The sequence below is a fragment of the Anabas testudineus genome, chromosome 13 (genome assembly GCF_900324465.2).
Source record: "Anabas testudineus chromosome 13, fAnaTes1.2, whole genome shotgun sequence".
Lineage (NCBI taxonomy): Eukaryota > Metazoa > Chordata > Actinopteri > Anabantiformes > Anabantidae > Anabas > Anabas testudineus.
Window position 1 is genome coordinate 8759150 of NC_046622.1, and position 13011 is coordinate 8772160.

General features: G+C 38.9%; 1 protein-coding gene across 1 annotated transcript in view; it reads right to left on the reverse strand.

The window, feature by feature from the left end:
• Positions 1-13011, reverse strand: part of LOC113164393 (calsyntenin-2) — a 189177-nt gene that overhangs the window by 54266 nt on the left and 121900 nt on the right. Inside the window, exon 5 of the mRNA XM_026363687.1 lies at positions 7621-7770. Coding sequence (XP_026219472.1) covers positions 7621-7770 — 150 coding nt within the window. The remainder of the gene's footprint in view (positions 1-7620; positions 7771-13011) is intronic.

Below are 13011 nucleotides of genomic sequence, written 5' to 3' on the forward strand. Positions count from 1 at the left end.
ACTACTAAAGCATCCCACATCTGTTATCTTGTCATTGCTTTTCCTTTATATTGCTCTTTAATCACTAACCGAAGCTCAGACTCATAAGTGAAGGACTAAATGCCGTAGACATTAGTTTAACTGAATGATTGGAAAAATTACACCACTACTCATGTTAGATGATTACATAGCTGTACAACTGACCTAATGCCATTCTTCTGTTTACAGTCTTCTTTAAGAAAAACCTATGCCCTAAATGTAAAAACACATATTTTCCTTTTAAACATCTGCTTGTTTTCTCTCTCATTGAGTCGTTCCTTGCTGTTTTATCCTTCTCTTTGTCTTTGTGAGCACGATCGCTCAATGTCGCCTTGACACTTAAGTGGCACTATAAAAGAAAACTCCAATCTCAACAGGCAGAAAGACAAGGACTGGGAAAAGTGTAATCACTCTTACATAGGTGTGTGGGTGTGCTGATGTTCATTTTATGCTTGTGGCTTTTCTATGGCAATCTTTGTGGTTCTCTAGGGATGCATCTCGTGCATACATGAATGTATGAACAGTGTATCTGCAGTTTTTAGCAGATATTTGTGAACATATTTTATATGCGTCTCTCTCTCTTTTCTTTCTGTCACTAACCCTATTCAATAAAACACTACGAGTAAAAAACATACACAAAGACGAGTTTATCCAGTTAGTATGCTCCCTTCACACAATAAGGTAAACCTAAGATGCCAGGCCTGTCTCTGTCTTTACCATTCAACCAGGAGGATTGGGATAGTTCACTGGAGTTGTTCCCTGTGACAGCATGTGTGTAATGCAATAAAAGAGAAAAGTGAAGTAAGTGGAGCATCTGGTGACTGTGATTTACTCTGGAGATTATTGGATTCTTACTTCAAAGTCATAGTGGACCAGAGAGGAAAGACGATTGAAGAGAATTAAAGAAACATAAGATTTGACTGATAAGAACAAATAAAAGAAAAAAAGGGTGAAGTATGAAAGAATCAAACCGTAGGACAGAAGACGAGGTAAGAAAAAATCCAAGACCCAGTCATTGGCAAAAGGAAACAATAATAACAAAAGGGAAAACAAGCTCACATCAGTGAGGGGATGAAAAGTGCTAAAGCAGCAGCCAGGCAGTCTCAGTCTGAGATTAGAGAAGAGGAAGCATGAGTAGGAGGTTAGAGGAAATGGGAAAAGGAAGTGCCAAGCCATTTATTTTTCTCCTTCCACTCTTTAATTCATCCTCCTCCTACTCTTACTCTTATCAGAGATCGGGACCAATGGCTGCCAGACACACACAAACTTCAACAGCATAATGGAGAGTCAAGCAGAAAATGCAGCTTCTCATGACGGGAAAATGTCACAGAGTTTCTGTTGATCTCAGATACAGCACTCTACCTGAGGTTCAACTTTACATCAGCAAACTGTAACTGCTAACGCACTGCATCTGTCCATTATGAGCATCCGACATCCTCCCAGCCAAAAAAAAAGCTTCATTGAATATCGTTTAATGTCTTCTTGTTATGGGTTTCTTTTAACCTTTACTGAGAGACTGTTTATCTTTCAGAAGAAATATTAACAGAATTTTCTTCTAGCTTATTAAAAATAGAGCAGAAAACAGAGAGGCAGAGAAAAAGAGGTCCCAGTGAGTTTTAAGATTAGTCTAATTTGAGCTGTTACACAAACATTCACAGACACACGGTTGATGTTCATGTTGCTAGTTTACACACAGTTAACATTTGGGCAGGGAAATAAACATGGTGTGCAATAAAACATGCACTAATAATGCAAGGTCTCGATTCACTTTGGACACCTTTTGACCTAAATCGCGTTTAATCACCTATTGAGCAACATGAAGGTGGCAGACTCTAACAGGCGAAACAAACTGATCAGGAGGGCTGGCTCTGCTCTGGGGGTGGAGCTGGACCCTCTTCATGTTGTAGCTGAGAGGAGGATGATGTCCAAAATCCTCTCAATCCAGGACAATCCCTCCCACTCACTACACAGTGTGCTGGCTGAACACAGGAGCATGTTCAGCCAGAGACTGGTCAACATTAAGTCGTCCACAGACCATCACAGGAGATCCTTTCTACCTGTGACCATCAATCTTTACAATTCCAAAACTGACAACTTCTTGTTATATATTTGTTGTCATTCCACCCTGCACTATAATTATTGACCTATTTTCATCCATCTTCATAATCTGGATTTATACTGAGTTTTCGTTATTTGTGTTGGTGTGGATTCTTTCGTGTTGTGTTTCTTTCTTTCTGTTTGAGCTCAGAGCAACTGCAACAAGGCAAAACAATTTTCCTCTGGGATTAATAAAGTTTTTTGAATCTTGAATAGTGAATCACTTAAAGGTTGTTACATGCTGGCCTTTTTCTAAGTCACTTAAGTCTCTTAACCTTGTATTTAAGACTGATTTATTACTAAAAAGGGTCCAAGCCTTCTAAATGTGTCACATTGATGTGTGGTGCCTAAATTTTTAATAACCAGTCACATCTCCTACATGTCATGTTCCAAAGATATTAATTTTTAATTCCACTGTAATCTACAAATATACCTCCCGAATAATCAATGCAGGATTTCAAAGGATTTTTTCAATTAAACTTTTGTGGAGAAATTTAGACATCAAACAAGTCTAGTGTCCTGAAACCCATAAAGTGTCATAAAATACTGCTGCTATTAATGTAAATATTTAATGCTACCTTTCTCAAAAAGTATCTAATAAGAATGGCTTCCATGGGTCTCATTAGAAAGGAACTCACAGAGAAAAGAAAAAAACCTAACACCTCCATCATACTGCTCTAATTATTCCCTTATAGTTTAGAAACGTGAACTACAGTCTGAAGTTCATACTAATTGCCTTGGCTGGCGATATCCATGGGGTCAGTTTTAATTTGGGGGAGTTTAGAGGTAAAACAGCATGCGAAGGCATGCACAGATGCATACGCACAAGCATGTGGACACATAAGGCTCAGAGACTCAAAACACAAAGGATGGACATGAATATGCAGATTTCATTTTTCATCAGTGTGACAATCTGTCACTCAAGGCCTGAGCTAAGCGTCAAGTGTGTGGCAGAGTAGATGGCTTTGTGTAATGTGTGTGTGAGAGACAGACAGACAGACAGAGAAATACTAGTGTATACTGAGTATTATTGTGAAATTATGTTTTGCAACATGCTTGTAATAAAAATAGTAATATTTTAGAGAGAAGACTATGACCCTGTCCTCACTGGAATTTGAGGTTGGTTAAGCAGATTTCATGCTGTTGCTTCTCTTGTGTGGACCCTGTCGGCCTGACAATAAAATAAGTATGCTCACTTAATGAAATAAAGACCACAAGGTGCTTCTTTATTCATCAAAAATAAATGAAAATATTAGGCAGTTTTAATAAATTCCATGTCAAATTAGATGGTCTGTGAAAAATAAAGCTTTTAAAGTGACTCTAATCAGGAATAGAATAAATTAATTTCTCCAAATTATATGAACCAATGGGAATAGGTGGACAGCACAGTATGACAGTAAGGTGTTACATGCAAGCAAAGACCATTGCAAAACCTTTCTACTCAGAATATTTCTTCTGATTTTCAGCATGATTTGGGTAGCATATGCACTTTTTTTATTATATTATTATATTATTTGATTATTTGGTACAGAATCCGTACCACATAATCAAAACATAGTATAAACCATACACTTACAATTTAGTAAAACATGGTTTAAAGTTTTAGCTGATAACAAAGTAAACAATTAATGTAACCTAAAAAAAGTGGTATATGACCATTTCTGCATTTAAACTATATTAAGGAAACAAAACAACAGAAACAAAAAGTATCCGGTTTTCAGCGTTCCTCTAACACCTGATCCGAAGACTGGACTGTCAGACTGATCATAAGTCTAATTATTTATTGTAGTATTAGAAGCAAACTCTAGTACATCAAATAAAACTGATAACCATCCCGCTGAATGAAGAGGCTCCACAACAGCTTGTTTACACTCACACTTATCTTCCCTTCTGTCTACTCATTCTATTATTAGTTTTCTTTGTGTGTGCGTGTGTGTGTACGAGTTTCTACTTGGACATTGGGAATGAGAGAGATGAAGAGACAAGATAGGAGATGGACTGAACGAGTTTGAAAAGTTTAAATTGTTTTTGGACAACCAGGAAAAAAGTTGATTCCCTAGTTCATAGCAAGGAAATATTCCAAATGCAGTAAAGTTTGTAAACAGATAATGTGATTACCAACAACTAAAGTCAATATAAGAAATTCGAATGAATAGATGAATAAATTAATTAAGAAGCCAGTCTGGGAGCATCCACTGGGTCAGAGTAGGGGATTTCTAAGAACTTCCAGAGTAGCTGTAGAGAAGCCCTCGGGTAAGGTGGTGCAACTGGTAGTGTTGTGACCAAATGAACATTCAAGACTGTGCATTTGTAAAATATAACTGTATAAGTTGTAACAGCAACTTGAAAAAGGAAGTTAGTTCAAGCTTATAGGCACCAAATGCTGGATTCAGACCAGATGTGGTGCTGATGTCTAAAATAGAAAGGCACTTGACCATGCACAAAGTCTTTATTCCCTGGATGCACAAAGTCTCTGAGAGAAAGAAAGTCAAGTGCCCAGACCTGCTACACAAGAGCCAGAGATGTGAATGGCACACTGGTTTTTGACAAATTCTTGTGTAAAGAATATCTATCTATCTATCTATCTATCTATCTATCTATCTATCTATCTATCTATCTATCTATCTATCTATCTATCTATCTATCTATCTATCTATCTAATATTATATATGTAGTTAGAAAAGAATCATCAAGAACATCGCTATTGCTGCAGAAAAGGTAGATCGAGAGGGGTGACCAGTGGACCACACACTAAGCTGGGGGCCTGATCTACTGGCCTGTGTCCGATTTTCAAACCAAACCTATGTTACAGTACAAATAAACAGTGAAGTGGCACGGACTTTCAAAATGAAAAGCTTGTGATTGTGATACAAACACATTTACACTTCTACGCAAGAGTGCACATGTGTTCGTGCACAGTTGTACTGCCTGTCGGAGTTTCCACAAGCCAAGTGAGAACACGTGATGGGTCACAGGAGAGACACAGCTGAGCCCTGCTTCCCATAGCAACAGACCATAGCTAATTTGATCAGACAGATTACTTTCTTTTTTTTTTTTTACTGGAGGTAGGAACATCTCGTCTGTGTGTATGTCAAGGGTGCATGTGTCTTTGACATTCCCAAAGTAGCTTGCCTTTAATTCAACAACCACTAGCCCTATTAAATATCCCCTGATCTGTGGCCATGGTATTTACTTCTGCTCCTCCAGCCTTCCCTTCATCCCCACTGCCAAACAACACTCACACGGACAACTGCCTTTTCATCAAGGGAGCGTATATCTGTCTGTGTGCGTATGTGTGTGTGTGTGTCTTCTTATTATAATTGTGTGCTGAAAATCCTAATTTGAAAAATGTATTCAGAAAATATTGCAAACAAGCTTCAAAGACAGGATTATTGCTGAGAGCCTAGAGTGGGACTTAATGTCACACTGTAAACCCTCAACAATCCTGGCTGCTCTGTGTGTTTGCATTAATATATGAATGATCACACTGAACTTCCACATATGCCCACAGTAACGCAGCATGTACCTATAAAATTTTTAGAGAAACTTTAGGATTTAGGTTTAGAACTTTGTGGCTACAACTGTGTCTGGTGATCTGAAAACGTCTAATGTTCAATGTGTACTCGACTCTCTTCTGTCTACACCACCTACATGCTTTTATTGTACATCACAAGCTATCTGATTCCACATAATGTATAAAAGCACAAAAAACCAATAACTAAAACAACAACTTTGTGCATCTGATATGTGGTCATTTTGATATATAAATTAGTTTTCTGGCTGTTTGACTCTTTAAATTAGTCTAAAGTCTAATTCTGCAAAAAGCAGACATAGTGAGAAATTATTTAGACCAAGAAGTACTAATGCTAAGAGTTTCAAGATGCTCTTTAAATCATTTATTTTCTTGATGGAAAAATTAATTAATATAAGTTTTCTGTCTTAGTGGAGATTTCTAACTTATCAGAAACAAGTACATACATCTGAATCTACAGGCATGTGTTGCCACTTGTTTTGAGAAAACACTGATTGGAAGACTGAATATGAGCCAAACAAGTTAACAGTTTCTGCAGAGTTCAGTGACTGCCACTGAGCTGCTGCCAAGGTTCTCATTTACTGCTGTTTATCACAAGCCTGCTAGCATAACACCCTGTGGGATGATAAATGGCTGGATACAAAAGAAATACAGCACAGGAATCATGCTGTTATTGACAGAACATACAAAGCGTCATGCAAGCAAAAGAAACAGCTGGATGGATACCCGCGTATCGGCACTTTTGACACTTTACATTTAAAAAAAAAAAAAGAGTTCTAAAAGTAAGAATCTTGTTAATTTCTGAAAAGGTAACTCAGGTTCAATTTAATGTAATTTGACATCTTCTTTTTATTTATTTGCAGTTTTCAACCGCTTCTGATTTTTCTGGTGATTATCAACTGATGTAGATAATAAAAAGTACAGACACACACACACACACACACACACACACACACACACACGTTTTAAAGGACTGTAGTATAATTATACCTGTATCTGAAAGGTCCATATGGGTTCCAACTGGGAAATACTGGGCAAAAACTACACTATCAAGAACACTCCAAACAACTCTACGAAATGGTTATTGAAAAAGATAAGCCTGGGGCATGGATACGAGAACATGTCCAGGTCACTGAAGATCTACTGGAGTACAGTTAAATACATCATTAAGATATGGAAGGAATAAGGCACACATGTCAGAGAGTCATCAAACTGAGTGCAGGAAGGCCGCCACAACACCTACTGTATCACTCCTCTGGTGATACCTTCCATGGGACGTTAATATATTTTAAAGACACTGTATTATTGTGAGTTGGTAGATACAGATTGATTCTTGTTAAAACCCTAACACGTACTGTGCTGCATGTATTTGTCTTTCATCACATGCTACTGCCCTCTCTGACAAGTGTAAACTGCATCTGCAGTTATGTGAAGTGCTGCTTGTGTTGTTGTGATAGCTGGTGCAAACACTTGTCTTTGCATTATTCTGGACCTTGTTGCGGCTGCCATGACTGCTTTCTGATGTGCTAAGAGCTGTGTTGGCTGTGTCACAATGCTCTAAGTAAAGTGCTGTTGATCACCCCAGCTAAACTTGACAGGCCAATTCCTCAGAGAGGGAGGAAGGGAGAGAGAGAAAGACAGCGAGAGAAAAAGGGTCAAGAATGGAAATGAGAGAAAAACGAAGGAGAGACAAATAAATATACAAAAGCCAGACAGGGAGAGAGGAGAAACCCAGGCAGTATGACAAATACAAAAAGTATGCAGCTCCAGACAGTGACACACATTTACAGGTAAGCAGGAACACGCACAACTCTTAATGCAAAATATAATCATACATCTTTGTGAGGATAAACATGTACAGCTGTCTCTCATGTACGGGAACTGTACAATGCAACTTCTGCGTCTGCTTAACCACTGCACAGACCGCAGACCTGTCTAGAGGCTTTGTAAACACAGATGTGTTGAAAACGCACCTTGCCAGCCAGGTTTACAGACGGGTTTAACATCGATGCAGACAGGGACGCTATGCAAGGCCCTCTTCTGGCCACAATCCCAGGCCGTCACCTGGATCTCGTACTGCTGCTGGCGGTCGTAACTGAGCTTCTCCGTGTTCCTGATGTTACCTGGTGAAGACAAAATAAGACACTTAACTTTAAATTCAACCCAAATAATTAATGTTACACATATTGTTTTTTACAAGTCAACTGGAGTAAAACTGGCCACATTACTTATACTCCTTCCCACACAAAATGAGGAAGTCCAACAGGTTTGTGACCTGTCAAAAACAGTTTTCATCAACAACCACTCTAGGGCCATTAATAAATCCCAACACACACACAAACAATAACATATTTACATGAATAGGTTTTAGAGTAGTTCACGTGAGAAAAACCATATACACTGAGACAAACCTTGCTACAAAATGCATATTCTGCATACCCTAAATGAGACACTTAGGGTACGCTTGCTTCTTGAAGATAATAAGTAAAGTCTTGGTGAAATGGCTGAGAGACAGGCAGAGAGTAGCATCCAAAGTAGCTTTCAGTTTGCTCCTTTCCTTTGACTTTCTGATAGTCATAGTGGAGACACAGTATGTGGTGGTGAAAGACAATAGAAATTTGATTGCCTGCTTTGACAGAGTGGGATATTCACTTGCAGCCGGTAACCCAAATTAAGCAAGCTCAACTTGTGTGTGTTGTTTTAGTAGTTCAAGGCTACTGTGAGCTATGAGTTCCATTAGTTCATTTTCTAACACAGTGGATAGAGTCATGTCTTCTGAAGCAGCATCCACAGAGAATAGGTCCAAAATCCAAAGTTTTCCATGTCGAGGGTCCTCGGTGAAGTAGTCAGCAAACCTTTGACTCAACTGAGACAAATGCTGGATTATGTCATTTGACATGTTCGCTTGAGAAGAGGCTTCCACAGTCTCACTCATGTGGAAACGTCAAATCGTCCCTGCTGTACTCTTCTATTACAAAGAATTATTTTTTTCTTGAGTCACTCAATTTTGTCTAAAATTAAAAGCACTCTGCTTTGTCTGCTTTGCATCAATACAATCAGCATCAAGTCGTTCACAAACAGCTGCAAAACACCTGGAGTTGAGTGCATTTTTCTGAATATAATAAAGTTTTCACAGCAGTGTTCGTGACCTCATGCAGTTCTGGTGACATCTGCTTTATTGCAAGACTTTCCCTGTTCGAGAAACGTCCACTTTGCTTCTGGCACTTTCCTTTGAAATTGTTTAACAACACCGCAATATTTTCTCATCACAGTAGCTGTGCCGTCTGTGCAAATATTGGAAAGTTGTATTGACTAAATTTTGGTTGCAGCTGCGTCACACAGCAACTCTGGAAACGTGAACAGCACTTTGCAAAATAAAAACCTAATTTGGAGGTAGAGAGCTGCGGCCCACCAGTTGAGAATCACTGCCTTGCACCTTGTTTGAATCAATCGTCTTCCCTGTCCAAAATAGGAACATTGCTGTCTTCAAAGAATACCCTTTGCCTTTCAGGTGCAGATGGACTTCCGAGTCCTGTCCTGAGGAGCTGGCCCTGCGGTGTGCCATGCGTTTGTGAAGCTGTTGTCTCTTCTATGTAAAGGTAAGATGATAGTTTGTAGGGGATTGCTAGAGGTTAGTTAGACACATCAGAATGACAGCAGCAACAAAAGGGGCACCAAGATAAGTAACAAGAAACTAGGGATTGGTTCTTGACAACCCTTATCATTGTTGTTACTTTCATTCTGATATGTCGCCGTAATGCCTTTTAGATTATTTTTGCCTGAGGCGCTTTGCAAGAACATTTGTGCTGTGCATTATGTAGTGGGGGAAAACACTGCTACCCTGTCAAACAACCCATGACAGTTTAGCATGAAGTGCCCATACGGCAGCAAGTATCTGTTGCAATAACACCCTAAGTGACTTCCTGGAAACTTTCACTTGAGATATGGTGAAATAACCCCCTATGGCAGGAGTGTCTCAAAAATTGTGAAATAGCGTCCATGTGGTGGCAGGCCTGTCCTGAAATAACACCACAATGGTCCAGCATTCCTTTATCTTGTCAAAACGATAAGAGTACATAGTTATTATTATGAAATGATAATAGTTTGGTTGATGTTGATGTTTGGTTGATGTTATAAGGTACAAGGACAACTTTGTTATGTTTAGGAACACATAACCGGATAAAAGGTACAGGGTTAGGCTTGAACACCAGTCTCTTTTAGGAAACCTGAATTTCTCCTCTGATCATGTTACAATAACTAAAGCCACTAGAACATCACAATAACATGATGACACAAACAATATATGGAATATATTTAACAGGCAGGCACTTTAAAAGAAAATAATATAAATTATTAGGTATATTCGAGATGAACATCTATGCATCAATTATTCATGTTTGTACAATGCGGTCAATTCATGATGGTTAGATTTCTGTGTAACTGCTCCAATTTGAGCCAGTATAATCTTCAGTTACTTTTTTCTGCAATAAATATTACTGTACAAACCCAAACTAGAAACAGCCTGAAGATGCTCAGTAATCAGTATTTGGAGACTTACTTTATGGGGTCATAAAATGCCAGTGTAAGCTTTTACAGCTAAATGAGTTTTATTTTATTGTAGTCATAAGTAATGCATAACAGATATACTGTATGTTTCGCTCTCAACTCTCAAATTGACGCAGAGCAGTACTGAGGAAAGTGCTTGAAGAAAGTGGGACTGTAAATGTAGCATTTCCTGTGAAGTGTGTAGGCCTGTGGCTTTTTGACTTATGACATAACACAACGGGCATTGCTGCTTATCTGCCTATACAGGGTGTACGTGAGTGTGTTTGCTTACATAATTACATTTTAATTTTAAAACATCATTATATATTATTGTCAAATTCACTCCAATGCCTTCATATAATTAGAGTAACCAATGAGATTATGGTTGGGATAACAGGTAGTGTGTCTTTCAAAAGGGCTTTAATTAGTGCTAATGTTCCTAAAAATTAAGACCACGATTCTATTAAACCCCTGTTGTTTCCTGATTAAATAAACTGTTAGCATTTGCACTTACCTCCCATGTGTCACTTTCATGAAAGTACTAAATACTGCTAATATTGTTCCCCTCTCTGTGCCCTTTTAGCTGTTTAACTGCAGAATCATCCACCAGAAGTGGGCTATTACTGGAAGTTCCTGGTCATATGCTTTATTTACACAAGTGTGCAACTAGGCGAGCGCAGTGGATAAAGTATGTGTGTTAGTCGAGAGAGTGTCTATAATCAATAACACTATTGAGTTCCTGGGAGATGTAGTAATGTAATGTTATTTTAGTCTTGTATTTGGAAAACCTTGATTAAAGAGGCTATTATCATTGTTAGTACACTTGTGTGTGATACCCTCGATAACAAGTGCAGCTGAACTTAAAGGAGAACTTCAACAATTTTAGGTTCCAGCAACTATTCCAGCATATGTGGGGAAAAAGATTGTATTAAGTCTTGTGTGATGAATGTCCTCAAGTGATTTCCAGTAGTGAGTCAGCATCAGTTGGAGCTGAATACTACAAATTTGAAAGAAAGAAGTGAGCTAAGCACACTCCGTAGACTGTTACTTATCTATGCTCAAAGCTGCATTAGCCATCACTGGCATAACCCACCCAAATCCAAGTGAACTGTTAAGTGTGTTGTAAGCAATACAGGTGCCAGGTTTTGACAAGGAGGAAGAATGCACACCTGTGCCATTTTTGATATTGAACCAATCCAACTTACCAAATTCAGCCTGGTATTCCTATATAGCCTTCCAGCTTTGTAAAATTAAATGCAGCTTGTCTTGTTGGTAACTGTGACCCATTTACCAAGCCAGCCTCTTTCTCATGCTGAGCAGAGTGCACGAAGGAAGCACTTGTAGTCCTAATGTGTCTGTAAATATTTGATGAGTTTTTCCACCACATACAGATGACAATGCAGGCACGCCTGGCCACCTTAGCTGAGAACACTTGTGGAGTGGAAAGAACACTGAAAATGACACTATTGGCCCTTATTGGCTGCAAGTTGAAACGTAGATGGAATGAGTTACTGCGACTTTTATTGCCTCTCGGATGCTTCTTGAGGTTTTTGTATTGTTAGGAGAGCGGTGCAGAGGGAGCTGAAGATTCATAACGTGGTATATTTGAGTACAAGTGTGTGTGTGGGAGGATTAGATGTAATTCATATGACGACAGTATTGTTCGTCGTCCTCATCCTCATTCCGTCTCCCTCTAAGCTCAGAATTTCTGCCCTCCTCGCTTTCCCCTTTTCAACCTTTCTGGTTCCTCTCAATGCGCATCACTCTCTCACTGTTTTGCAGCCTCAACATCCAATTTCACCGTTTGCTGCCTCATCTGTTGTTATTCTCTTGCTTTTATTCACTAAAAAACACAACGCAAGTATACATGCATACTTACACAGTCAGTTCCTTTCTGCATGACAGTGGTTCCTCTTCCGGCTTCTTCAATTACTACATCAACTTATCCATATCAGTCTGCTGTGACTGCTGGCATGAGTGGCCAGCTAGTAAATGACTACTTCACCCTCCCACATCTCTCTCTATTTGCCACACAGTCAAAATATGTGGAATGTACAGTATAAAAAGGACCAAATTTACCTGTTCTTGCTGAAGATACAAATCTTATACAGGTAAGAGTGGGCCAAGCCTCCTATACAGATGCTACTTCAAGGATAAATTGATGGGTTTTACTCATATTTCTAATAACTGATAAATAAATAAAATATGGAATTTCATCAACTTTGTCCTTTTTGTTAGGTTTATCCAAGCTAAAGTTTACTTTCACCTACTCTCCTTGATTTTTTACTGTTGCTTTTACAGCCAACCCCTCCTTTCCTCCCTCCAAATTCCTCCTCTTTCCCTCAGGTGCTCTTGAGTTCAAGAGTCCTCAAAGCCTTTTCCTCAGCGGTCAATGGCGAAGCGAGACCCCTTCAAAAATAGACAGAAGAGAGAGCACTCCGGCTGTAGCTTCCCTGCTGTATTATTCACAGTGTAGTTTGGCCCCAACCGCATCCAGTCAGCCTTTTTATTGTAACACTCTGAGGTTGGCAGCAACAAAAATGTAAGTAGTAATGTTCCTTGCATCTGTGTAACCTGTCATCTCTGTCATATTTGAATAACACTGGTAGATGCAAGCCCAGAGTTACCTGAACAACTTATTGAATTGCGCTTGACTCTTTGTAAAGTACCCAGCAAACAAGTCAAAAGAAAAAAGACAAAAATCTGAGTTATTTAAATATATGAATGTAACAACAGCCATTGCAATTAAACTAGAATGAAATCAATGGAATATCCCCATCACTCAGCATGTCATGTCAGTGTGTGTGTATGTGTTTGTG